General features: G+C 50.2%; 6 protein-coding genes across 6 annotated transcripts; 1 reads left to right on the top strand and 5 right to left on the bottom strand.

Moving 5' to 3' along the window:
• Positions 1–10,382: 10,382 nt before the first annotated feature.
• GUITHDRAFT_155633 (hypothetical protein) lies at positions 10,383–11,801 on the bottom strand. Its single transcript, XM_005821837.1, has 3 exons — positions 11,342–11,801; positions 11,123–11,297; positions 10,383–10,920 (listed from the first exon to the last, which is right to left on the bottom strand). The coding sequence occupies exons 2-3, from the start codon at positions 11,223–11,225 to the stop codon at positions 10,733–10,735; spliced, it is 291 nt and encodes a 96-aa protein (XP_005821894.1). The 5' UTR covers positions 11,226–11,297; positions 11,342–11,801; the 3' UTR covers positions 10,383–10,732.
• Positions 11,802–18,387: 6,586 nt separating this feature from the next.
• On the bottom strand, positions 18,388–20,967 carry GUITHDRAFT_118955 (hypothetical protein; the record flags this gene model as incomplete). The annotated part of the gene is made up of 1 exon (XM_005821836.1): positions 18,388–20,967. The coding sequence occupies one exon, from the start codon at positions 20,965–20,967 to the stop codon at positions 18,388–18,390; it is 2,580 nt and encodes an 859-aa protein (XP_005821893.1).
• A 1,076-nt stretch (positions 20,968–22,043) lies between these two features.
• GUITHDRAFT_146904 (hypothetical protein) lies at positions 22,044–24,619 on the top strand (the record flags this gene model as incomplete). The annotated part of the gene is made up of 4 exons (XM_005821835.1): positions 22,044–22,287; positions 22,435–22,472; positions 22,568–22,642; positions 22,703–24,619. 4 exons carry the CDS (start codon positions 22,044–22,046, stop codon positions 24,617–24,619), a joined length of 2,274 nt encoding a protein of 757 aa, XP_005821892.1.
• Position 24,620: 1 nt separating this feature from the next.
• On the bottom strand, positions 24,621–25,340 carry GUITHDRAFT_118953 (hypothetical protein; the record flags this gene model as incomplete). The annotated part of the gene is made up of 1 exon (XM_005821834.1): positions 24,621–25,340. The coding sequence occupies one exon, from the start codon at positions 25,338–25,340 to the stop codon at positions 24,621–24,623; it is 720 nt and encodes a 239-aa protein (XP_005821891.1).
• Positions 25,341–25,401: 61 nt separating this feature from the next.
• On the bottom strand, positions 25,402–26,709 carry GUITHDRAFT_118952 (hypothetical protein; the record flags this gene model as incomplete). The annotated part of the gene is made up of 1 exon (XM_005821833.1): positions 25,402–26,709. One exon carries the CDS (start codon positions 26,707–26,709, stop codon positions 25,402–25,404), a length of 1,308 nt encoding a protein of 435 aa, XP_005821890.1.
• Positions 26,710–26,800: 91 nt separating this feature from the next.
• On the bottom strand, positions 26,801–27,115 carry GUITHDRAFT_118951 (hypothetical protein; the record flags this gene model as incomplete). Its single annotated transcript, XM_005821832.1, has 1 exon — positions 26,801–27,115. The coding sequence occupies one exon, from the start codon at positions 27,113–27,115 to the stop codon at positions 26,801–26,803; it is 315 nt and encodes a 104-aa protein (XP_005821889.1).
• Between the last annotated feature and the right edge of the window lie 29 nt (positions 27,116–27,144).

Genomic DNA, 27,144 nt, shown 5'->3' with positions numbered 1-27,144 from the left:
AATAAGAACTCACGTTGGATTTCTCTACTAAGAGGGAAAGCGGTGAAACAGAAGGAGATCTAACTCTCTTTTATTTCTTTCACACACACACACACAAAACAAGACAAGACGATACACACAAAGACGTCTCAACAATCGTGACACACACACGAAAGGGGAAGAGGACCACCTAGCTCTGACGAGTTTCATCCTTTTATAGCTTCGAGGAATGAGCCAGGGGTGCCGTCTCTTGGCTACAGAAAGGAGGGGTGTCCTGTTCTTGGAAGTTGACAAGCATCCCTTCTGACCTTCGAGAGGATACCATGCTCTCTCGCAGGGAAGAGAACCCCGTCCTTGCATGGCAGCAAGCTGCTTCCAACGGGTCGTACTGCACAAGACGCACCCCTTCTGTTTACCTTGTAAGTCCCCCACGGGTACACGGTTGCTGCAACAAAGGCCTCCACAGGGGTCCTTTCAGCAGCTTCACACTGGAGTAGAGTATCCTGGGTCATCCAGGAGAAGTCAGCTTCGAACACGAGTACGAGACAGCCAACTGTCCTTTCATCCTGATAGGCCTTTGCCTGACTCGGGCTCGGTTCCTATGAGCTCTGACACGCTCTTCTCTGCGCTTTCTTGGAGTGCTCCGGACTCAGAAAACTTCGCTTTCTCAGCTTGTCAAATCTGTTTTTCCTCTGACACGCTCCAGGCGCAGCACGTAAAATTCCTAATGGAGAGGCGCACGACGCTGCCGCTGCCGCTGTCCATGAGAAGCTGCAGAAGCATCTTGACGCGTGCGATGCTGTTCATATTTCTGAAGCAACTGACGGAGCGCCGGTGTACGCGAGAGATGGGCAACAGGTTCCCAAGTGTCGTCGGCGGAGGAAAATCCCTTCCAACGAACCAGATATTGCTTCGCACCATTACGTTGACGATGATTGATGATGCGAGCCACTTCGTAGAATCCAGGCACAGGTTGGGAAACCACAGGCTGTTGCAAATGATCTTTCCTGCGCACATGGGGGCGTAGGAACTTGGCATTAAAAACATCTTGATCCATGCGAGGGAAGCGCTGGCGAACATCAACTCGATAATTGTTGTTGTTGCAAACCTCGGTGATAGGGAAAGGACCAATGTATCGATCTCGAAATTTGCGAATTTCAAACTGCTGATTGAATAAACGCGCGTCGATCCAGACCAAATCACCAACTTGCCATCGAAGCGGGCGGCGAGAAGGAAGTAGACGCGTCTCTGCTCGATTGGCGATCGAGGCCAAGGTATCTCGAACAAGGTTTTCACCTGCACGTATGTTGTCGACAGTCGTGCGGGCTTGAGGAAGAACCTGATCAAGGGTCAAATCCATAACTGAGCGCGGATTCTTGCCGTATTCCACTTGAAAGGCAGATAACCCTGTTTCACGACGGGGGGCATGATTGAGGGCAAACTCAATGAATGGAAGATGGACTGTCCATTCAGATGAACCCTGAGCGAGTTTAGTGCGGAGCATATCCAGAATGGTTGCATTGATCCGTTCAACGCGACCATTGGCCTGGGGATAGTACTTGGAAGAGTGGCGTACCTGAACGCCTAGCGTCTGAAATACTGTATCCCAAAAATGCGAGGAGACATTTGGCCCATTATCCGAAAGGATTGCAGCAGGAAGACCACGAGTGCGATAGAAGTATTGGAGAAATAAATCCACAAGTTCCTGGGTCGTAGCAGACTTGTGAGTTGGAGCCAGCGTCACATGTTGCGAGAACGAGTCCAACATGACGAAGAGAGAATCATGACCTTGGGAGGTAGTCGGAAGTCCGCTGAGGAGATCGACGGAGATGACGTCAAATTTGTCAGCAGGAACGTCATGACTCTTGGGCAAACCGATGGGTTTCTGTTTGTAGTTCTTCGCAGCCTGGCAAATGAGGCAGGAATGCACGTAATTTTCGACGTCACGCTTCATGTTATTCCAGTAGACTTTGGCAACAAGTGAGAGGTAGGTTTTGTCAGAACCCACATGTCCGGCATCATCATGCGCTAGGCGGAGTACAGCAGCGCGGATAGCGGTAGGAACACAGATCCTCGTCCTGCCGGTAGAGTCAACATAGTAGAGCAAGTCATCCGAAAATTCAAAATGACGACAACCCGGTTGGCCGAGCAATTCACCGTCTTTGCCCAATTGGTATAAAACCTGAAAATCAGGACAGGTGGAGTAGTTCTGCATCAGTTGGGAGACGAACGAGGAATCCGTAAGCATCTGAACGGTATGAAGACCAACAAGAAGATCCCGAGCAATGTCTTCAGCGCGCATAGCGCGATCATGAGCCTGAGTCAGATCAGCGGGTGATTGGGGAGCGAACGATGGAGCAGGCGAGTCGCCTGAGATCCGACTGAGGGCATCAGCAACGACGTTAGTTTCGCCAGGGATGTGGTGGATCTCCATGTCGTACTGAAGGAAGGTAGACAACCAACGAGCCAGGCGGGGAGAGAGTTCAGACTGGGTGTTCAATCTGATCAAGCTGTGGTGATCGGTACATACACGAAAGCGACGACCAATCAAGTAGTAGGAAAAATGACGGAGACTTTCCTTGAGAGCAAGAAGCTCACGCTCATAGGTGGAGTAATTGCGTTCGGCGGAGGAGAGTTTCTTGCCATAGAATGCAACGGGATGTTCCTCGTTGTTTTCATCGATCTGATGAAGCGCGGCTCCAATGGCCAGGTCGCTAGCGTCTGTGTACAGGATGGTCAGCCGATCAGAACGGAAGTGAGCCAAGACTGGAGCCTGCGTAAGAGCTGTCTTGAGCGCGGCAAAAGCAGTCTCAGCAGACCGAGTCCACACGAAGCGACGTTGACTGGTTTTCAGCAGATCTGAGAGAGGTGCAGCATAGTTGGCAAAATTCTTGATGAAACGCCGATAAAAATTGGCGAGGCCTAAAAATTGGCGAAGTTGTTTCACAGATGCAGGAGGCGGAAAATCTTCGATGGCAGCAACTTTGCTAGCTTCGGGTGCAATCCCATGCGCATTCAAAGTATATCCGAGAAAACTGATCTGCGTCTGAAGAAACACACACTTGCTCCGTTTAACGAAGACCTGGTGGTGGCGGAGGCGCTCCAGTAGGAGACGCACCTGCTGTAGGTGTGAACGAGGATTACCCATGGAAAAGAGTAAGAGATCATCGACGTAGACTAAAACGTTGGCCATACCTGCGAGGATGCCCTGTGAGAACTTCTGGAAGGCAGCTGTGGCCGTTTTTAGACCAAAGGGCAGAGCGCGGAATTGGTAGGATCCTTGTTCAGTAACAAACCCAGTATATTGAGAGCTGTCAGGAGTGAGAGCTAGCTGCCAGAATCCTGAGGCCATATCCAGCTTGCTGAAGTAGAGGGTATCCGTACTGGACTCAGTACGCTGCGAGAGCACTCGCCCGATCCGTTCCATGAGCTCGGTAGGGACGGGAGGCGGAAAACTGTCGTCGAGGAGGTGATTGTTGACTCCTCGATAATCAATACAAAAACGAAATTGAGGGACTCCTTCAGAGGAAAGACCTTTGCGAACAAAGATGACGGGACTCTGCCACATGACATCATTGTTCCGCTCGATGATGCCTCGTGCCAACAAGAAGTCGATCGTTTTAGCGAGCTCCTCCTGGAGCGTCGCAGGAAGTCGGTAGGGACGACGACGAATTGGACGAACGTCATCAGGAACCCGAAGGACAACGTCATACTGCCCCCGCGAGACAGGTGACTGGATTGGTAGTTCGTCCACCAGAACATCGGAAAAGTCCTCGAGTAGCTCCTGCAAGGCCTGAGCTGCGAGCGGCGAGGCCGACGAGGCGACCTGAGAGACCAACGAACTGGTAGAAACAGGCGAGGACACGGTCGCCATGACCCAGGGCATCATATCCTCCGGTGGAGGAGGCTGAAGCGTGTTCCAGTCCGCATGCCAGGGAAAAAGCAAACACTGGGCTTGCCGCATAGCCGCGGAGCCAGGACCAGGGATGTGAAATGCGAGCGGAAGGCGTTGACGCCCCGCAGTACCATCCTGCGCGGGAATAGTAACGAGCTTGGAATGAAAGTCGATATTCATTTTCATCTTGGCAATGAACGGTTGGGACAAGATCGCCGGCAGTGATGCTGGAGAGTCCAAAATGAAGAACGTTTCTTGCGTTTCAACATTGGTGCCTGCAATGCGAAACGGCAGGAGACAGGTTTCACGAAGCACGACCTTGGCGTCGCCATGAGCGAACTGAGCGGTAAGCGTGGCGGGAATACGCTGTGTGGTCAGTTGGAGCTGTCGCGCAACCTGACGCGAGATCACACTGATCTCAGCACCCGAGTCAAGCAAAGCCAGGATCTCGGAAGTAGTAGCTGGCACCGGAGAGGTGAGTGGTACAATGGGCAGATAGAGAAGCGATCCTGAAGACGCCCCGTGCTCCTGAGAGCCAAGGGAATGGAGTGCAATCGGATGCAAGTGTACCTCGAGAGCGTCACCGTCCAGAGGCACTGCATCTTCCAGTTCTTCAGCAAAATGCACCTGAGGACGGCGCTTAGGCGTCTTCGAGCGAGCAGCAATCTTGTTAGCTGCAACGGACGGAGCAGCCTTGCGGTCGTCGGAAGTCTGAACAGCGCCAAGCAGAGGCGGAGAGGAGGAGTCGGACGGCTGCTCACGTTCAGGACTCTGACTGCGGCGGGTACGACGACACTCGGAAGATCGATGTCCGAGTTTGCCACAGTTGTAACAACGGATGGCATTGGTCGATGTGTTTGGGGACGAGGAGTCTCCCGCACTCCTGGCGTCCTGCCGAGCAGCACGGCGCTCTTTGAAGGCCGAAGCCTTGCCAGAAGGACGACTCTTGCGATCATTAGAATTAGAGGAGCGATTGCCCACCTGCACGGAGTAGAGCTGCCGGTGGGGATCTGCTCCCGTCGAATGGTCTTTGGTTCTGGTCTGATTGTCGATCTTGAGCGCGTACTCCCTGAGCTGACGGAAGTCAACATCATCCGAACGCTGTAGAGTCACCCACTGATTCAAGAGTAGAGCAGTCATATGCGATCGGACACCATTAATGAACCGTTTGCAGAGCAGTGAGGACGTCGCAAATAATTTACCATCCGGAAGGAGCTGAAGTTGCTCGATTAAGGTCAGGGTTCGGGCAGCATACGAAGCAAGAGATTCCTGACGGTCTTGATTCAAATTGTCGAGTTGGTGAATGAGATTCGACAGCAGGTGAGGAGGCAGGAATTTTTCACGAATTTCCTCTGAAAATGTATCCCACTCCATGCGGCGAAAGGTCTCTGGCGGGTACTTGGCCACGAAGTGTTGGCGGACTGGAGCATCCAGTAAATCGAGGGTATGGACAACCCAGTTGGCTCGGGGGATACCATACACAGCAAAGGAGTACTGAATGGTTTGAACCCATGTCAAGACATTGTTGGCGCTAGTTTGGCGGGCAGTATCCAACTTGGGGAGATTTCGCAACTTAGCAAGCAATTGCTGATCAGCCAGAGAGACCAGCTGAGGACCGTCACGCGAGGAGATGGGGGGCGGTCCAGGCTTGAGAGCGGCGGGCGGGACCGCCTCAGAAGAAGCAGGAGCTTCGAGAGCGTTCAACCGCTGCTGAACCTCCAGCAGCGCGGCAGACATGTTTTGGAGCGACCGATCCTCGGTCGATTCGGGACGAAGATCGTCGTCAATGCCGGCAGCAGATTGCCAGTCATGTTCCAAAGTATCCGTAGCATTCTCGTCCAGCATGCGAGCTGCGAGTCGAGTATTGTATCCGGACATCTACGCGACGTAAGCGTAGGAAGAAGCAGAAGAACAGTGGAGAAAGGGAGGGGGAGAGAGAAGACTCGATCTCTATCACCGATCACAACCTTGCTACCAATTTTATGTCACACCTCGAAGATTCTCGAGTGGACCTTCAAGCGCAGTTCAATAAGAACTCACGTTGGATTTCTCTACTAAGAGGGAAAGCGGTGAAACAGAAGGAGATCTAACTCTCTTTTATTTCTTTCACACACACACACACAAAACAAGACAAGACGATACACACAAAGACGTCTCAACAATCGTCTGAAAGGACCCCTGTGGAGGCCTTTGTTGCAGCAAGGCAAAGGCCTATCAGGATGAAAGGACAGTTGGCTGGTGATAATTACAGTGGGGGTCCATCAAGTTTAGTGACTCTCAAGCCAGAGGAGAACATGTGTGAGCAGTCCAGATTGTCAGCTGCGACAGAATCGGCCATCTGGCACCTTCGGCTCGGACATCTGGAAGCAAAGATTCAAAAATTACTAGCCGATTCGGTGAAGTATATCACGTACGACAGGCGCCTAAAGAAATCTCCTTGTCACACCTGTAGAATAGCAAAGTTCGTCTCACGGCCGATCCATCGACAGTCGGATTTCCGACAGGAGCGGGCATCAGAGGTCAATCAAGTCTGGCATATTGATTTGAAGGACGTGATTGTACAATCCGAGCCTGGTGGTTATAGATATTTCTTGATCATTGTGGACGTCTTTTCCGGATTTGTGCGAGTACGACCTATGCGCACGAAAAGTCAGACGGCTGCTATCCTCAAGGAAATACTGTTACAAGAGGATCGTGACAGCTTTCGTCCTAAGGTACAGAAGATTGTATCTGACAACGGTTCAGAATTCAGCTCTGTGGAGCTGGAGAGCTTTTTCGTTGATCATGGGATACGACATGACAAAATTCCAGAGTACTCTCAGGTCTACAATGCGTTCGCTGAACGTGGAATCAGAAGCGTAATGTCCATTCATCGGACGTTACTACGTCAGAGCGGAGTACCCAGGCCTGTCAAATGGGAATATTCCGTACAGCAGGCAGTATTACTGTACAACATTCTGCCTAGTGGACGAAATCTAGGGTATTCCTCACCATACTTGATATATACAACCGAGCAGTTTGACTATCGCAAGCTCAAGGTTTTTGGGTGCAGCACCTTCTTCAAGAATGAACTACGCACGTCAAAGGTGGATGATCCAGCAATTGATGGTTTAAATCTGGGAAACGCGTGCGCTTTCTCTGGATATAAGGTGGGGTATTTGGTTTGGGATATCGAGCATGATAGAATCGTCCATACGAATAATCTTACGTTTGACGAGCTGTATTTTCCATTACGTTGCCGACGTTTTCAGGCATCTAATGTGGAGGATGAATTGTTGAAGGAACTAGTACCTTGTGCACCAGTGGCATCTGATGACGACGAAGACTCCTCGGAAAATGCGAGTGAAACAGAATTGCAAATTCCTGAGGAAGTTGCAACGTCTGGCAGGAAGCGACACTGTCAGGGAGGCTCTGGTCCTGACGCAAGTGAAGTTTCCGCGAGCAAGCGCCTCCAATTGGAATTTCCACCTTCCTCGGTCCAAGGCCTGACATCTGGAGATCAACGGGAGGATACAGGAGAGCATCGGTTGAGGGATGATACCGAATATGTGCCTGACGGTGCAATGTCTCCAGTTCCTCCAGCAGGCAGAAGAACACGGAGGGATTTCAAGGCGGAGCGAGGGGTCTTGGAAAGCAAATATGTCAATCGAGATGTCGAAGTTCTTGTAAATGGTCAAGTAGAGCAAGGCAAAATTTTGCAGATGGTTTTCAAGGAGGGAAAGTTTCTCGCGCGGATTGTTTTCCCAACTCTCGACAATTACTGGGTGTTACGGTCTGTCACTGATCCTGACATCAAGTTTTTGGAACAAACCGAACAGAAGGCAATGGTGGTGCTTACAAGTGGGGAGACAATATCAGAGGTCTGCATGTTAGCAGATTATTACTCGTGCAGCTTTCCACCGAACGTCTTTGGTGATATGACCGACCATACCAAAGTTTTTAAACCCTGTCTCTGATCGTGCAGCGGATGAGATCATGGATGTTGTCGAAGCTACAGTTGGGGGTTCGCCTGAAGTGGTTGTACTTTCCCAGCACAAGCAATTTTCGCAGTATCTGCAAGTTACACATATTGTGCAGGGGTCGACTGAATCTGAAGAGATCTTGTATGTTTGGGACAGGGGGGAAGACAGGACAAGCCTTCAGCCAGCATCCCAGCGTTTTGTTCCAGTATGGAGGGATGAGATGTACAAAACTCGTTTACAGCATGTCGATCCTGTGTCATCTGCCCCACAGGTCAGTGCTAATGTGGACCCTACTTTCAGGGATACGCGTCTTCTTGTGGCGAATCTAGCGTTGGTCTCTCCCGTATGGGACGCGGTGGAGCTGGCGTCTGACCTGTTATCTCTGATGTCTTCCGACCGTGACAATCCAGCTGCAATGCCTGAGAATCAGGCAGATTACGCGATGACAGCGGCTTGCGATGCAGGAAATGTGGAGAACGAAAGTAGTTTTGACAAGTTACCAGATCCCAAGACAAGGTCAGAGATGTTACGTCGTCCGGATCGGCATCTTTGGGAGCAGGCTGAAAAGGAGGAAATTGCGAAGATCGAAAGTCGTGGGGTCTGGGAAGTTGTTACGCGTGATCAGAAAAACAGGGAGTCAAATCATTCTGTCCTTGCTCGCGGCTTGTGGGTGTATGCTTCAAAACGAGACTTGAAGGGCAAGATCTTGAAACGAAAGGGGCGGCTAGTTATCATGGGCAACTTACTTCCTTCATCTGAAGAATTGTTTGCACCGACTACATCGTTGGACAATATCCGGCTCTTGCTGAGCATCGCGGCAGGCAACCGTTGGAGAATCACATTCAGGGATATCTCTGCTGCTTTCTTGTATGGTGACTTGGAGGTTCCTGTGTATTTGATTCCTCCAGATATCATGAGTCTTCCTCCTGAGTGCCTCCTCAAAGTCTTGAAGTCGCTCTATGGACTTCGCATTGCACCAAGGAGATGGTATCTTAAGTTCACGCAGGTGTTGAAGACGGTGGGAGCAAGTGGGATAGGACATGATGAGATCATCTACCGATACTCCAACTGTGCGGGGGACGTCTTGCTTCTGACTGTCTTCGTGGATGACTTACTCATTGTCTCTCAAACTGAAGCAGTTAAGATTGAGTTTCTTGAGAAGCTCAACACAGTATTCGACTTTTCGGGGAGTGAGGCAACAGGTACCTTCTTGGGCATTAAAATAGAACAGAATGACGATCAGGGTCGGATAACTTTGTCACAACAGCATTTCATTGAAAAGATTGTTGAACGCTTTCAAATCGTTGCCAGGGGTGTCAAAACGGTATTACCTGGTCACTATCTCAAGACTTATCACTTGGAGGGTAAGTTGTTGAACAAGAAGGAAGTCCGCACTTATCAGAGTCTTCTGGGGTCCATTCTCTACGTGGCAAATTGTACGCGGGTTGATATCGCATTCGCGACGAGCGTCCTTAGTCGCTTTGCTCGGGCTCCTAGGCAGTGCGATATGGATGCCTTAATTCATCTTCTACAGTACCTTTACACTACTCGGGAGGTTCAGATCGTATACCATTGTCACGGAGTATCTTACCACCAGGAGTGTTTTGTCAATGAGATGATTGCATTCAGTGATGCTGGTTGGGGTACCGAGATTATTACGAGACGGAGTCAAAGCGGATATGGAATCGTTCTGAATGGTGGGGTAGTCGTCTTTGGTTCAAAAATGCAGAAGGTTGTTGCCCTGAGTTCTTCAGAAGCGGAAATTTATGCTGCCACCACATGCGCAAAACTAGTCAAGCTTTATAGAAATCTCTTGGGTCAGATGGGATTTACGCAGACTCGTCCTACTCTCTTGCTAATCGACAATGAACCATGTCTGAGGCTTTTGTGGGACAAGCGCAGTTATAGTCGACTCAAACACATTGATATTCGAACGAAGTATGCTGTTGATTTGGTAGAAAAGGACGAGCTCTATCCAGAAAAGATTCATACTTCTTATCAGCCTGGTGATTTGCTGACGAAAGTTCTGCCTTTGAATCGGTGGAGGCTCCTTGGTGAATTTCTCTTCGGAGACCCCTTACCGGATATGCTGCTCTGAGGATGCTCGCCTGTCATGCTCTCTGCGCTTCATGCTCTCTGCGCTTCTGTCAGGGACAGTGCTACTCTGTTCCCATGCCGCCAGTCGCCAAAGTTGTATGCCCCGTGTGTGATTGACGGTGATCCGAGTTCCAGTCTCCGACAAGGAGATTCAACCGATCCTGCTGCGGTGGCTTCCAGGCTTTATCTTCCGTCTTTTCTCCGATTCAGGGAGGGTGTCTCGGACCCTTGCCACCGAGTCCGTGTCGCTCGAGAATTGTCAGTCTTCCGTCTTCTATCCGATTCAGGGAGGGTGTCTCGGGTGATGTCACCGAGGAGACTCTCATGGAGAACGTGAAGGAATCGGATGAATCGGAAGGAGGATAAAGACAGACACGTCTTCCTCAAGCCTGTGGCTAGCTGCAACCAAGACATCTGTTCTAGGTTAGTATCTTAGAAACTCGCTCATCCTGATCTATGGAACCCATGACGGTAGTGAACGATGAAATTGAATGGCCAAAAAATGAAAATTGAGAAAGAAATGACGGATGAGTCGAGATCGATAAGTCATGTGGTTGAAATGAAAGCGCTGACGTCAAAAATGATTGTGCCTTGGCAAAACAATGATCCCCGGGGTAGATAGGATAGAAAGGGCCCATAGATTAGAAACGAGAAAATTGTGTTCAAAACAATCAGAGATCAATCAATGCATTGCAAGAATTCTGTACCTGATCTCTGGAGCTTGATTGGAATTCTAAATTCTTGGCATCATCAATGGGTGGAGATGTCTTCATTGCTCAATGTGCAAGCTTCAGAGAGGTCACATGATGACCAATCCCATCATGAGGATCAGGTTGAAGAGGAGGAGGAGCTGTCTGACTTGAAAGATGCAGATGTGTTCAGGACTTAGTCTTGAGCTGACACTGCAGGCAGCTGGGAAGAGTTTATGATGGAAGGTGAGGAGGAGCACAGGTGCATGCGGACAGCGCAGGCGGATGAGGAGCGTCTCTGTGGCATGCGGATGGTACAAGCTGAGGAACCCGTGTGCACGAGCATCAGGATGCGCTAGAGGAGGACAGCGCAGGTGCTGCAGGAGTGCTGCTGAAGCGCAAGCGCTGGAGGAGCAGCGCAGGCCCTACGATGGTGGGGAGAAGCCGCAGCGCAGGTGGAGGAGCAGCACAGGTGCACTGTTGGCGGGGTGCGACCGCACTGCATCCGCAGCGCAAGCGGAGGAGGAGCGCAGGTGTCACAGGAGGAGAAACGCAGGCGCACCAGGGTGCACACTTGAAGCGAAGGAGGAGCGCAGGAGGCATGCAAGATGGGGGATGAGCCTGTGCAGAACGGTTGATGGAGTGGTAGCAGCAAGATGACCTTGGAGAGGAGAGCAGCATGGAAGTCAGCTTGGGAAAGATGTTGATGGTCAGGTGAGCAGCATGGAAGTCAGCTTGTAAAGCTTGAGCGAGCGTTGGAAAGGAGGACATCGCAAGGGACAGCTGCTTAGCTGTTAAGCAGATGATTTTGACAAGCTGAGAAGGTTGCAGACTTCTGACTTGCTTCCCAAAGGGAGGGTGTAAGAACTCAGGTTCTGACAAACCTCTCAGAAGTTCTTTCAGACGCGATAAGTTCAAGGGATGCGTCTAATCAGGTTGTGAACCAAGTGAAGCCTGCAGGTCCAAGCTAGTGGGCTGGAGCTTAGTCTGTGACTTAGAAGATCCGGTTGGTTGGAGCCTGGGGAAGCTGAGGCGGCGCCGGAGGAATCAAGAGGCGCCGGCTGTCGAAGAGGCAGCACTCGTACAGTGGTGGAAGTAAGGCGGTGGTGTGTGAAGGGAAGCTGTTTGGTTGGTCTTGCTGCTACGAGTGTTGGGAATAAAGTGCTGGGGATTGTTGGGAAGTTGATCTGAGTTATCTGAGGTGTTTGGTTGGCTGTGAAAGTCATTGGTGTCTTCGTGCGCACATCATCTGTGAGTCTTGGTCTTTGGACTTATCAGTCAGCTGTTGAGCTGTTCTACTAGTCATTCATCTGTGCACAGACTCTAGGAGTCAGGAATTGATTCCAATACGTGACCCGGCTGACAGGCTCACCTGACCGGTCACGTGACACATCACGTGACCGAGACAAGACTTTTTTATATCGCAGATCCCAAAATTTTCTCCCAGGGGGAAGAAAACCTCCCTTGACCCCCCTGTTTCTCGACGGATCCTGCCGGCCGGGCCCGTCAGTAGACCGACTGCAGCCTTCAGCCCCGCCTCAGACCCCCTGGAGGCCCGCCAGGAGGCTAAGTGTCCGGAGATTGGCCGGGGGCCTGATCTCTCCGGGCGGCCGTGACCGGTCAGCGGACCGTGTCAGCAGGCCCGTGACATGTCAGCCGGCTGACAGGGGCCGTGACCCGGCTGACAGGCTCACCTGACCGGTCACGTGACACATCACGTGACCGAGACAAGACTTTTTTATATCGCAGATCCCAAAATTTTCTCCCAGGGGGAAGAAAACCTCCCTTGACCCCCCTGTTTCTCGACGGATCCTGCCGGCCGGGCCCGTCAGTAGACCGACTGCAGCCTTCAGCCCCGCCTCAGACCCCCTGGAGGCCCGCCAGGAGGCTAAGTGTCCGGAGATTGGCCGGGGGCCTGATCTCTCCGGGCGGCCGTGACCGGTCAGCGGACCGTGTCAGCAGGCCCGTGACATGTCAGCCGGCTGACAGGGGCCGTGACCCGGCTGACAGGCTCACCTGACCGGTCACGTGACACATCACGTGACCGAGACAAGACTTTTTTATATCGCACTCCCTTGACCCCCCTGTTTCTCGACGGATCCTGCCGGCCGGGCCCGTCAGTAGACCGACTGCAGCCTTCAGCCCCGCCTCAGACCCCCTGGAGGCCCGCCAGGAGGCTAAGTGTCCGGAGATTGGCCGGGGGCCTGATCTCTCCGGGCGGCCGTGACCGGTCAGCGGACCGTGTCAGCAGGCCCGTGACATGTCAGCCGGCTGACAGGGGCCGTGACCCGGCTGACAGGCTCACCTGACCGGTCACGTGACACATCACGTGACCGAGACAAGACTTTTTTATATCGCAGATCCAAAAACCCATAGGACATTTCTCCCAGGGGGAAGAAAACCTCCCTTGACCCCCCTGTTTCTCGACGGATCCTGCCGGCCGGGCCCGTCAGTAGACCGACTGCAGCCTTCAGCCCCGCCTCAGACCCCCTGGAGGCCCGCCAGGAGGCTAAGTGTCCGGAGATTGGCCGGGGGCCTGATCTCTCCGGGCGGCCGTGACCGGTCAGCGGACCGTGTCAGCAGGCCCGTGACATGTCAGCCAGCTGACAGGGGCCGTGACCCGGCTGACAGGCTCACCTGACCGGTCACGTGACACATCACGTGACCGAGACAAGACTTTTTTATATCGCAGATCCCAAAAATTTTCTCCCAGGGGGAAGAAAACCTCCCTTGACCCCCCTGTTTCTCGACGGATCCTGCCGGCCGGGCCCGTCAGTAGACCGACTGCAGCCTTCAGCCCCGCCTCAGACCCCCTGGAGGCCCGCCAGGAGGCTAAGTGTCCGGAGATTGGCCGGGGGTCTGATCTCCTGTTTCTCGACGGATCCTGCCGGCCGTCAGTAGACCGACTGCAGCCTTCAGCCCCGCCTCAGACCCCCTGGAGGCCCGCCAGGAGGCTAAGTGTCCGGAGATTGGCCGGGGGCCTGATCTCTCCGGGCGGCCGTGACCGGTCAGCGGACCGTGTCAGCAGGCCCGTGACATGTCAGCCGGCTGACAGGGGCCGTGACCCGGCTGACAGGCTCACCTGACCGGTCACGTGACACATCACGTGACCGAGACAAGACTTTTTTATATCGCAGATCCAAAAACCCATAGGACATTTCTCCCAGGGGGAAGAAAACCTCCCTTGACCCCCCTGTTTCTCGCATAGCGTTGTCGCTCTTAACTGACCCCTCTGGTTTCCAATAGTTTTCTGTGGGGGTATCCTTCCACACATGTGAATAGCAAATGGCAGTTGGGGTCTGGGGTGGGTCAGACGGCTGGGAGCTGATTCAAATTGGTTGGGACCTGTTTAAGGGGGTAGGGTACTTCCTGGTAGCAAATAATTGTACCAACAGTACCAATTTTATGGTACATATTCGAGTACTGTTAGGAAAACTTGTACCAAAATAGTTTATGTGGTACCTCCCCTGTTCAAACTATGATGCTTTGGACCCACCTGTTTCCCAGTGAAAGTCCCTTCTCCGATGGGGTCAAGTTTTGGACCCTACCCTGCCTCCGACCAACATAGACCACCCTTGTAGATCAGAGGGAGCTCTCAAGCCTTGCCCCTTCCCTTCCCTGGTTGCATATCCAAGGTTAGCAAGTGAATGTTACGCAGACGTGACTCATCTGCAGCAGGAGAGCTCAGACCAGGACAAGCAGAGGCAATCCCTGCAGAATCTGGTGTGAGCGCAGCAGTCTGAAAACATCTCTGTGATTGCAAACACATGTAAAGAGGGTTGATCATCATAGATTTTAGCAGCTTGAATAAGGAGTACTCCGCACGGACCGTCCGCTAGTGGCGCTGTACGATGGATGACATTGACTCTCATGAGCAATAAGTAGGAAGTCATGAAGCATGTCACGGAGACAGCATGATCTATACTTATTTCATAGGAATCTGCTGCAAAGAGTCGGGCTTGAGGGCGGTCTGAGCAAGATGCAAGAGTATTGCCAAGGCATGTAAAGAGTTTCAAGGAATACCAGTGCATTCATCAAATGGCAGTGATGAGGTACCACATGAAGGCATGACTTGCAAATTGATTGCATGTCGTGTTCTATTTCATGACTTACAATCAAGACGCTTTGAGCGACAAAACGATACCCCTTATAGCATTGTAAATCATATTTCATTTCCTTCACCTCGAGTCGAAGCAAGAAATTTTCAAGGTGCTGATATCTTTGTTGTGACTAGACTGACATGGTATCAGGAGCAGTTAATTGATGTTGGATCCGATTGAATCATGCAGGCGAAAATGGACATACCCTTTTGAATATATCTTTCTTCTCGAGTCTCATACCAGAGCTTTCTTGCCTCTTTCTTTGTAACCTAACATGTACAAAGCATTGGCATTTTCTTACACAAAGTAAACTGAGCCTGACCAGCTTCTATTCGCTGCATTCTCGCCCTTCCATCATCCTGATCTTTTCCTCGCTTGACACCCTTGGGCCAATGCGAGTTGCATGCTGCGATATCATCAATTGTTTGGAACCAAGCGATAAGTGGAACAAAGCGCTAAGGTGCTATGCTGGCTGCAATGGATAAGTTTGCCAACTTTGCGCTGCTCATATTACTTGCAGCGAAAGTCAACCATTCCAGATGATAAGGACAATGTATGAGACTTGCGCAGAAGAATGTGCAAACACTTCCACACGACGGTGAGTGTGCACGATTCCACATACACAAGAATGCTGCGCAGAAGTATCTACCAATTTCTTGTCTAACCACTCTTTTGATGAATGAGCATCGACTTCTCTAACATGTTCATCAGGTCATGCAGGCTCATGGAGAAATGATGATGTTGTTAGCAACAACTTGGCTTTGTTTTATTGAAGTACGTTGAAAACATCACCTAGGCCGCTACATATTCCCATGTCCGCTTTGCAACAGTTCTAAACCACGTATCACCATAAAGTTGTACATCATTCGACTAGTCCGATAACATCTTCATGTAGAGCCTCAGTTTCAAGCTCAACGCGGTTTGGAGCGATACTGTGACTTGTTTGCCTGGTATGATTACATGTGACATGCTCTCTTACACAATTGAAGAGTATTGTAGAAAATTCAGTCAAGCGGTGCACAGTTCAGCCTTTCTTTCTTGCTATTCATCAAACATAGTGTATCAAACAGATGTCATCGTGTGGATCGACGCAAAACAAAGATGAACTCGAAGTTCTGTCTGAAAAATGACCCTTTGCAAGTACTGATGGATCGAGAGCAAGTTCTTGATGCTGTATCATTGAGAAGTAAAATGACAGTCATTTGCCAGTGCTATACGACTCGTATCCATCAGCTTGAAATATGAATCACTGAGTTTCATTCCATGAATCATCTTTCCTTCCGCATTCAAACTGAGAAACTCAGTGCTTGTCAACTCATGGGCATGGTTTCAGAGTTTGAATTTCCAGCAAGTTGAGGAAGGACAAGGCAGACAGAAGCTTCAAAGAAAGTTGAGGGTCATCAGGGAAGGTCTGACGAGAGTCTGAGACTCATGGACAGGGAAGGATAGGGATGCGCAAGTGCGGAGGGCAGGGAGATGGGGAGGGAGACACCCTCTGCTAAATGTATTTTAAAAGGTACCCATTACAGTACCAGACCAAGACCTGTACCCCCCACCCCCCTGTCGCGTCCGTTGGGTTCGAATCATTTGAAATACTACCACGCCTACCCATCAGGTTCTGGTACAAATCATTACTCCACTATACAAGGGCCTAAGTGATCCTATGCAAAGGCAATAGGAACAACTGTTTACTTATCTAAGCTCTCAATTACCCCAGGTTGCCGTTGAACGTGCAGCGCTGGAAATGGATTTTCAAACCTTCCAATCCTTCGATTTTTTACTCACACACATGTTTGTACTGGAAAATGCCTGGATCTGGTACAAATCCCAATTGTCAGCAAGTTCCTTGACCCAACAACGCTATGGACGGATCCTGCCGGCCGGGCCCGTCAGTAGACCGACTGCAGCCTTCAGCCCCGCCTCAGACCCCCTGGAGGCCCGCCAGGAGGCTAAGTGTCCGGAGATTGGCCGGGGGCCTGATCTCTCCGGGCGGCCGTGACCGGTCAGCGGACCGTGTCAGCAGGCCCGTGACATGTCAGCCGGCTGACAGGGTCCGTGACCCGGCTGACAGGCTCACCTGACCGGTCACGTGACACATCACGTGACCGAGACAAGACTTTTTTATATCGCAGATCCCAAAAATTTTCTCCCAGGGGGAAGAAAACCTCCCTTGACCCCCCTGTTTCTCGACGGATCCTGCCGGCCGGGCCCGTCAGTAGACCGACTGCAGCCTTCAGCCCCGCCTCAGCCCCCCTGGAGGCCCGCCAGGAGGCTAAGTGTCCGGAGATTGGCCGGGGGCCTGATCTCTCCGGGCGGCCGTGACCGGTCAGCGGACCGTGTCAGCAGGCCCGTGACATGTCAGCCGGCTGACAGGGTCCGTGACCCGGCTGACAGGCTCACCTGACCGGTCACGTGACACATCACGTGACCGAGACAAGACTTTTTTATATCGCAGATCCCAAAAATTTTCTCCCAGGGGGAAGAAAACCTCCCTTGACCCCCCTGTTTCTCGACGGATCCTGCCGGCCGGGCCCGTCAGTAGACCGACTGCAGCCTTCAGCCCCGCCTCAGACCCCCTGGAGGCCCGCCAGGAGGCTAAGTGTCCGGAGATTGGCCGGGGGCCTGATCTCTCCGGGCGGCCGTGACCGGTCAGCGGACCGTGTCAGCAGGCCCGTGACATGTCAGCCGGCTGACAGGGTCCGTGACCCGGCTGACAGGCTCACCTGACCGGTCACGTGACACATCACGTGACCGAGACAACTAGGAAATTTCAACCAGCACTGCCCCCACGAGAGCAGGACCATCGATATATATTTCTTAGAGCTAGGCTCTTGTGAGTCTGCAGGGTTCCACGACGAAATTTACCCCAGTACACTATATGTGCTGACCAAGAAGGTAGAACGGACATTGCCGCAATAAGCGACCACCCGGTGCAGTTCCGGGATTTAAAACCTTAAGGCCCACATCCAATCTAACCCTATGGGAATCAAGATAAGCCGTAGGAATTGATCTACAACCCTTTAAAATCACTCATTCTTCCTTTTTTCAATAACTTATTCATCCACCTGCGTTCAGACTACTCAGTCAGCCGGCCTGTAAGCCGATCGACTCGGGATTTAAAACCTTAAGGCCCACATCCAATCTAACCCTATGGGAATCAAGCTAAGCCGTAGGAATTGATCTACAACCCTTTAAAACCACTCATTGTCTCTTTTTTCAATCACTTATTCTACCGACCACGTGCAGACTACTCAGTCAGCCGGCTTGTAAGCCGATCGGCTCGGGATTTAAAACCTTAAGGCCCACATTGAATCTAACCCTATGGGAATCAAGCTAAGCCGTGGGAATTGATCTACAACCCTTTAAAACCACTCATTGTCTCTTTTTTCAATCACTTATTCTACCGACCACGTGCAGACTACTCAGTCAGCCGGCTTGTAAGCCGATCAACTCGGGATTTAAAACCTTGAGGCCCACATTGAATCTAACCCTATGGGAATCAAGCTAAGCCGTAGGAATTGATCTACAACCCTTTAAAATCACTCATTCTTCCTTTTAACGGTCAATTATGCTACCGGCCGTGACATCAGATTAGTTGTATATAGTAGTTTATTCGAAATTCAAAGTCGAAATTATATGTGGTTTCAGTAGGTTAAACTAACCACTTACTCCTTGGGATTCTTAGGCACATCGCGAAGATCCGCCTTACGCTTCCTAGACGAACGGCTAGCCTCAGCCTCGGCATTAGCCTCAGCCTCGGCATTAGCCACAGGCTCAGCAGCCACAGGCTCAGCAGCAGAAGCAGCATCAGCCTCAACCACAGCTCCAGACACAGGTCCAGACACAGGTCCAGACACAGGTCCATCCGCAGACGCGGCAATCTGAGCCTTGAGCTGGTCAAGCATAGCTTTCAACCTTGCGTTTTCTGCCTGTGCCTCATCGGCACGCTTCTTCTCTTCAGCGATAGCAGCAGCATGATCAGCAGAAGCATGATCAGCAGAAGCAGAAGCAGAAGCAGAAGCAGCAACAGCAGAAGCAGCAACAGCAGAAGCAGCAACAGCAAGAGCAGAAGAAAAATCGATCCTCCTCTGCTTCTTCCGGGGGGGCTTGGGGATATCTTGCTCGGAGCGGATCTCCTTCTCCTGCACCTCCGGCCTTGGACCTCCCTTGTTCTTGTTCTTGTTGGCCATGACGGGGTTTCTGGTCATGCCCTTCGGGTTCTTCAATAAGGACACCAAGTATTGGTTGAACAACTTATTGAGCTCACCGTGCTTGTCGCCGTCCTTCTCCTCGAATGGCTGAAGCAGATTGGATCTAGCCACAAGATTTTTGAGCTTTCCTTCCTTGTTGGCCCGTTTCTCGGGGTTGAACTTGATCCACCGTTGGTTGCAGTTACAATCGGTGATTTCAGCCCTGACAGGGACAAAGCTGTTGCTTGCGTACAGCATGTCGGATTCGGGTCCGTCCATAAGAAGGAAATCTTCGATAAGCGTCTGAAGAAGGTTCTCATTCTCCCACCAGGTAATAACACCGTTGTTATCGCACTTCTCCGTGTGAAGAAGGGTGATGTAATGGGTGCAGATGGTGAAGTTGATGGTTGTGTCCTTGAAAGGACACCTCAAGACAGCCAAGTCCGTCTGATTGCAGCAGCACCATGCCTGGCGATGTCTGTTTACATTGTCAACATTGACGGAAATCATCGAGTTGACGATCATGCACATCATGCAGGGGGCGGACGGTCTCTTTTCGTACCTAAGGTTAGGGAGGGCCGCCTTGATAAAGTTGTAAAGCGTGACATTCCCTTCCGCTACAGGCTTCCCCAGTCGCCTCTTCGACTTATCGGTGGATGCATCAGCCACTGCATCATTGTCATCCCCCTGAAGTTCAAGAGCTTTTTCCCACACCTCATCACTGGCCTTGATCATCTCACGATTGACCAGGGTAGACATATGGAAGACCTTGAAGTCGAGAGGCTGCAGAGTGATGTACAGGTTGTTGAGGTTATACTCGAGTCTAAGGAAAGTCTTTGCTTCCCCACCCTCAATAAGGGGTTTTGCGACAGCCTTGATAGCAGGAGTGAAGTCCCCATCCTCTGGTGAAAAATAACTCAAGGGAATTTTGAAATTCGCGTAGACGGTTCTCTTCAGCATGGACAATACAAGAAGCCTGAGGATGGAGACACTGTCCTTATTCAAGCAGTGCGAGAGCACGTTGATCCCATTTTGCTTGAACCCAAGTGCCTTTCCATCTTCTTTGATCGTAATAAACTCAGAGTCAAAACGAACGACGACGCGATGAGCGGCCGGTTCCGAATGGTCGGAGTCCTTCCTAGCCACGATCTTCCTCTTTGCAACTCTGCGCTCATTGTCTCCACCCCCTGCCGCTTCGCGCCCCTTCCTAGGAGTGCGTGGTTTGTTGGACAAGAAGTTGATTCTTCGTTGGATGCTGCTAAATGCCTTCGCCTTGTCTTCATCGGACAAGCTATCAATTTTGACAGCAATGTCGGTTGCAGCACGCTGAAGAGCCATCTGCTGGATATTGAGGAGAATTTCCCTTGCTTCCTGCAAAGTCTGCACACTGATGAGCTTCACAGCCTCGGCCATCAGATCAGTCTTCAACTGCTTCAAAGCAGCCGCCTTCTCTGCATCAGCCTTCTTCTGCTCCTCGATCTGCTGCTCAGTAAGAGCTACAGGTGCGTTGCTAGAAGACGCTGCAGCCTGCTCAGACTCTTCGACCTGCTCAGCCTCTTCGACCTGCTCAGCCTCTTCGACCTGCTCAGGCTCTTCAACCTGCTCAGACGCTTTAGCCTGCTTAGAGGCTTTAGCCTGCTTAGAGGCTTTAGCCTTCTTTTTCATAGTGCTATTTGCAAGGCGAAGGACACTTTTGAGTCCTGGAGGTGCGTCGAGTTGACGGCCTTCGGATTGAGGCTTGACGGGTGGAAAACCTTTTGCCTTAATCTGTCTACCACCACGCACGCCCCCTTGCCTTTCTGCAAGGGTGGGGGGTTGGTGCTGATCCTTCGACGTCGCTGCACCCGACTTGCCCTTCTGATCCTTCGATGTCGCTGAACCCGACTTGCCCTTCTGATCCTTCGACGTCGCTGCACCCGATTTGGGGTTGAGTCTGCCGCGTCTGGAGTCTCCCATAGTAAGCTGACCCGCGACGCCTGAGCTCCTATGACCCTGAAGGGTTTCAATAGGCTCCTGAATCGGGGTTGATCGCTTGCTCCTGGTTTCCATCGACATGATGGGTCGCGCTACTGAATAAAAACGACTAAAGTTTTCGAACTTTTCAAAGTGATTGAACTGTTTGGTGTGTGGAAAATGCGAATACTACTATAACTCGATTTAACGCCAAGTCCTGGGCAGTCTTACTTAAATACAATGTCAAGTTTTTAAAAAAAATGTCAATATTCTGAGGTGTGCTTGGTGCTTTCATAAGTAACTTTTACATTTTTGAATCGATTTGTGCGAAGATGCAGGGGGTGAGCATGGATGAGGTGACGTTCCTTGACATCAGGCTAATCCCTGATTTTGTGGAGCCGTGTGATATATGTGTCATATGTGGCATGCTCTTGGTTTCCAAGGAGGATAGAAGGAGCCATAGAGTCGAGACATTTCTTTTGAATCTCGATGTCAGCTGGTTGAGTACCACGTTTACTTGGGAGTGTATCCGATCTCTCTGCAAGACCTGTGACAGCGACGAGCGTCTTACAACCTGCTGTCGATGCACCAATTGGTTGAGGAGATGCAATCGTTTTCAGTCAGGGGGTGTAGAGACTTTACATCAACAACATGCATTGAAAAAAAACTTACTTCCACTGGACGAGTTAATTGCATTCTCCATAGCTCCAGGGGAAGTTGCAATTCCAGATCTTAGGAATGTAAAGCGCCTCTTCAATGTATTGATGGAGAAAAAGTCGATCCTACCAAGACACAGGGATGCGCAGTCTTTGTGCGATGGCGTAAGTTTCAGAAACTACTATTTCCATATCATTCCCATCCATCTTAAACAATGCTTCACCGAGATCTACAGAACCCGTGGCTTATTCAGAGACGTGAGCAACAATGACAAGAGTGATGAATTCATCATATTGTCTATTGTCAATGCATGGTGGCATTTGAATAACCATACCTTGATTTTCCGCCACCCCAAGACATCCAACCTTATCCGAAAGTTAAAGAAGATGGAGGACCTATCTCATGAGGACCGGATGGAAATTTAGTGGACATGCGTTGTATTAAAAGATTTGCAAGTGTTTTTGATAGAAATGAATAAACCACGTGGCGAGACAATCTTCAGGATGAGTCTTAATATTGCCATGGATGATTTTGATACCATCGAATCAGTAATCAAGGACCATATCATACCGATAAGCCTTTCGCGCGACGAACGGATCGAGCCTCTGTTGGGTATACAGCCATCCTTTACCATGATGAATAGGGAATACCTGAGCATGAAAGTCATGGCCACGCGATGGTTGAAGTCCAGAGATTTCGTTGTTGACGATCGAGTGGAGATTGGGAATGGCCTGTACATCGATTATTACACTGAGTTTGATGATGGTCCTGGCAGGCTTATCATAGAGATAAAGAGATCATCCCCTTCTCTAGAGACTGATAAAGACGCAATGCTTTGCAAAAAAAGAAAAGATTTTGATGGGTGCTCGGACTCTGAATAGGATTTTGCTTTTACCAATGAACCTATTTCAGAATGGCCCTGTTCGTACATGAAAAAGAACAAGGAGATTGTAAGACTATCGAGATTATTGGACAAATTGAATAATTTCATAAGATAATGAGTGAAAATAAATTTGCGTTTGCTGTGAGGGCCTATGTGATGCAGAACAGCAGGCCGGGCAACATGGTATCGAAGCTATTTGCATGGCACAATGCATACAGCAGCTTTTCAGGCAAGAGGGTGAGTGACAAGGACAATGTATTTGTCTTTGAGTCGGATTGCAACATGATGGAGTTACAGCATATCCAATTCATGGCGATGTGCAGTGGCCCGGACATCAAGAGCGGCAGCAACATCCTTTGCTTTGGTCTGAATATCAAGGATATCCACATCACCACTGGGCGCCTGGGTGCCATTGACTTGATCGAGTCAAAGCCGGGTGTCATGTCCGAGTCCTTTGACAGCGCACAGCCAGACGTCAAACTGATATTGGAAACGTGCGCACTCCCCAGAGAACTTGCATCGACTTACAAGAGTGTGAACAATCAGACATCGAGATATATCCAATCTATATTACCAAGCTTGAAACCACTGGATCAGGTCAGGGTCGATCGCTTGAATGCGGCAATGATCGAGATCGCCAATGATTCTTCCAAGATGATCACACAGAATGGGTTCCAATTTCACAGGGAGGGTGTGCTTTCTGGTGATTGCCTTACGATTTGGAACAACACGGTAGACCTAAACATGGTCTTTTTACAGAATGCATTGGACAACAAGATCAAGAATCACTATGGCTGCCCAGCGGATTCGTTCGGCCTGGTCATGTCATGCCTGAAGATCTGTGGGGTTGGGATCGATGAGGTCATTGATGCAAATACCGCAGACTCCTTTATGCGCGCATTCCCTTGTTACGTGTCCACTGCGATCACCTATGCATCCGATCTCAAGAAGGATCCCAACACCGGATCCTTTGAGATGAGTGAAGACATAAGCACACCCATGTCGGACAATGTCTATGAGGACAAGGCCTACAGCGCGGCGATCCTGAAAAGGCTTTTGATCTCGAGGGGTTTGAAGGTGGACGGGGCTGGCTTGTCTGGTTTCAAGAGGTCCTACCATGACAGCATCTTCTATGACGATTGCGAGGGCGATGCCAGCATACTCAAGATCTGCTTTGGCATGGCGCATCGCTTCTGTCAGAGCGCCAGCCGTATTTCCAAGGCGTGTGATCACGAGAAGCTGGCCGGGACCATCAAATCATACTCGATCATGCAGGATTGGTCTCTAGAGGACATCCGGAAAGGGTTGGTCCAGTGCAAGCAGCTCTACAGTCACATCAAGGATTCTAGTATCCAGCTGCTTCTCATGAGCGCAAAGGCCCCGAACGTGGAGAAGTCGAGTATCTCCAATGGTGACGGGGTGGGGTATGAAATCTGCGGGCATTGCGCTGCCATGACGAGCCATAAAGGCAATCTTTACCTGGCCGAGATGACTGCGCCCGTCTACATGCTCTCGTTACAATCGGGGAAAGCATCTACGCACGGGGTCCCGGATGCGGATCTGAACAAGATGAAACGTTCTTACAACAAGGTGATCGAGATGAAGAAGATGATGAAGGAGCTTGCTATGAAGAACAAGGCATCGGATGATCTGGTCACTGAAGATCTATTCTATTCCCAGCTTTGCAATGACTGTGCCCCGGACATTGGCAGATCCAAGGTATGGCTGCACATGAAGGACCTTGATGGGGTCTTTTGGCATATCGGGGGCATTCTTGGTGATAAGATGTTGATGTTACCCGACACAAAGACGGTTGGCATACCCGTATCAGAGCTCATTAAGCCAGGGATGGCTGAGCGTGTCAAGGCCATAAAGATCAATCAATCCAAGGAAGAGATGGACGAGTTCAATCTCATCTCCACGTATGCAACACCTCCCATCCTCCCCTACATCAAGGTCTTTCAAAAGAACGTCAGCCCACCGCTGAAGTCATCTATCTACCCCATCTCATTGCCCACCATCCCACTTGTGTATGGTACACAGAAGCAGAGCGAGGCGAAGAAGTTGGATGCCTGGGTGAAGGAGGAACCGACAACCCGATTTACTTGCACGATAGGAAACAAGTTGATTGCAGTACAAGTAGTCCCAAGGATGGATTTGAAAGAGATTGAGAACCATTCTCTTCCTGTCAATACCAAGTTCTGTCTGCATTAGGTTAGCATTTTGTTAGTGTGTAAATAAAACCTAAACTACCACACTGCATTACCTTGGATGGATAAGAATTGACGAGTCTGACGTCCTGGCTTCCATTGTCTCCTTTGAGAACGATCTCCTCCATGTTGGAGCGGATCACCTTGAAGGGTTCTGCGTCCATCCCTTCGTAGATTAGGTGGAGGAACTTCCGGATATTGTTCAACAGCTTCTGTGAGATGCGCTTACACGTGGAATAAATGGATACTTCAATGGACGGGGCCGAGAATATGATAGCAGCCGCAAACATGCTGACAGATATTGTTTTTCCAAACCTTCTCGGCGTGCTTACAAGGATCTCCTGTGCAAGATGATCCCATCCATTGAGCTCCAATATCTTTTGATGGTCCCTGTTGAATTGTCCCTTGGGCTCCGTCTTCCAAAACAATCTTGCACAAGCTCTTAGAAAGTCGTCATGGAACTCCTTCTGATGGAATGACCTTGGCCAACCCTTCCTATCCAGCGTCGATAGCGCATCCCTGCATCTCTGCATCCTTTTGAAGCCGTCCATGTCCTTTACACCCGACTCAACCCTCCTCTCGCGCTCATGGAGCAGTCTTAATCTCCTCTCTAACTCAGTCTCTAGCTTTATCTCGTTCAAGACACCCGTCTCTGCTTCGCTGGATCTCCTGAGCAATTCTACAGCGTCTATGCACTGCTGCCAGAGCGATTGCAGAGAGAACATGTTCTTCGATGACTGCATCACTATTGTTTAATAATTATCTGAATGTATTGAAATAAATACACTAATAGAACTGGTTATCGTTCATGAGCATCTCGTTTTCAACTAGATACAGTATGATCTTACTCCTTGTCACTCTTGTAATGAATGCCTGTTTGTCCACAATAACCCTTTGATAGAATATGCCATAACCGAAAGTGGATGGGTTGCAGAGCTCCAGCGGCATCCATTGTGTCTCTAGATATCCACAGCATACGGCCTCATCGTTCTCTTCCATGATCAGTTGCGAGCTGGAGAACAATGTGCCATTGTCAGGGCACTTGGCTGGGATATCGTTCGATTTACAGACGTTCAATGTGATCATCGGATCTTGATAGACCAGACTGCAACTGATGTAAGAAGGTTTGGTCGTTTGATTGATCTTGGACATCAAGCGGCACTGGGAACGAGGAACGTTCATAAATCCAAATGTAGGGTCGTCGATTATCAAAGTATCTTCGCATAAAGATAAACAACCTTGTACCGTGAACGTCGTCGACTCCTCTGATGAACGTTCGAGCCTCCATTGACTGGTAACTCCTAGTGTACCAAGTGTTGCCAATACGCGCTCCTGTGATATCAAATCACTTTCATAGTGAAGGGTGACATATAGTTGCATATGCTCATTGATGATATCCCAATTCTGCAATGGAATGACATCGAGCATGATAGCGGTAGGGAAGTGCTCACCCGAAATGTTGCCCAGGAGGTTCATATCGTCCTCGAATCTAATGTTCTGTACGAGTTGAAGATCCGACTCGAAGACTTCTTCGTCGATCTCGTTCCTGATCTTCCTGACTTGATTCTTCATCCTGTGGGCACAGTGGAATGGAAGGCAGGACACAGAGAGCTTCCTGTCATCCCCAAACTTGCACAACGGGCATCTCATCCCGTGGATCATCCAATGCATCGCCAGTGCAAGTGGAAAGAATGAGTGTTTGCAACCATCGATGGTTGCCTTGTTGAAGACCTTCATATCTCCATTCGAATCTTTCATCTCATACTTCAAGCCCTCATTGAATTCAAGCTTGCATTCTTGAAAACGTTCCAGAAGTATTGGACATTCTTCCATCCCCTTGTCCACAAACTCCAATGTCATAGGGCATATGAAACCCTTCCTTAGACTAAACCAGTTTGTCTGAAGGTTCTTTCCACCGTTCGTCTCTTCCGAATCCATGTCTTCTAGGTCGGGATTTATCTGATGCATTGCTTGTGCAGAATCTCTCGTGTGCCTTTTATTGCATCTCCTCTTCATCTCTCGGCTCTCTAGCCTCTCGCTCCTCATCGTATCTCTGGCTACCATCGTTCCGATCAGGCTCGCGTTTATACCCATTACGCAGATTTGGATGAATTTGTGTTGTATTGTCACCGTTTAAATGTCTTTGCCCCGATCATTTATTGAGTTTTAAAATATCCTTTACCACCTACAACCCCTTTTTCTGCACTACAATGACCCATATGGCGAAGAAGGCGGCACCTATAAACATCCAGGCAAGTATATCTCTCTGCAACCTGGCCTCCTCCGCCCGCACATCGCCCTCTGTCTTGATAGAAGAAGGGTCTGTCTTCTTGAAGTAATCCATGATGTAACTGGGTATGCCAGTCAAGACGGAGAAGCATTTGACAGGGTTGAGGGGCTGAGAACCTTCAACCTCGTGCCTGAGTTCTTCGATGTCCTTTTCGGACGGATTGACTATCTGGGCCTCTGGAATCTCTTCCGAATGGTTTCCCAGGCGCATGTTATTTGTCTGCAATATGTTGTGTTTGA

The sequence above is a fragment of the Guillardia theta genome (assembly GCF_000315625.1).
Source record: "Guillardia theta CCMP2712 unplaced genomic scaffold GUITHscaffold_137, whole genome shotgun sequence".
Classification (NCBI taxonomy): domain Eukaryota; class Cryptophyceae; order Pyrenomonadales; family Geminigeraceae; genus Guillardia; species Guillardia theta.
This window is presented reverse-complemented; position numbering and strand designations above follow the sequence as displayed.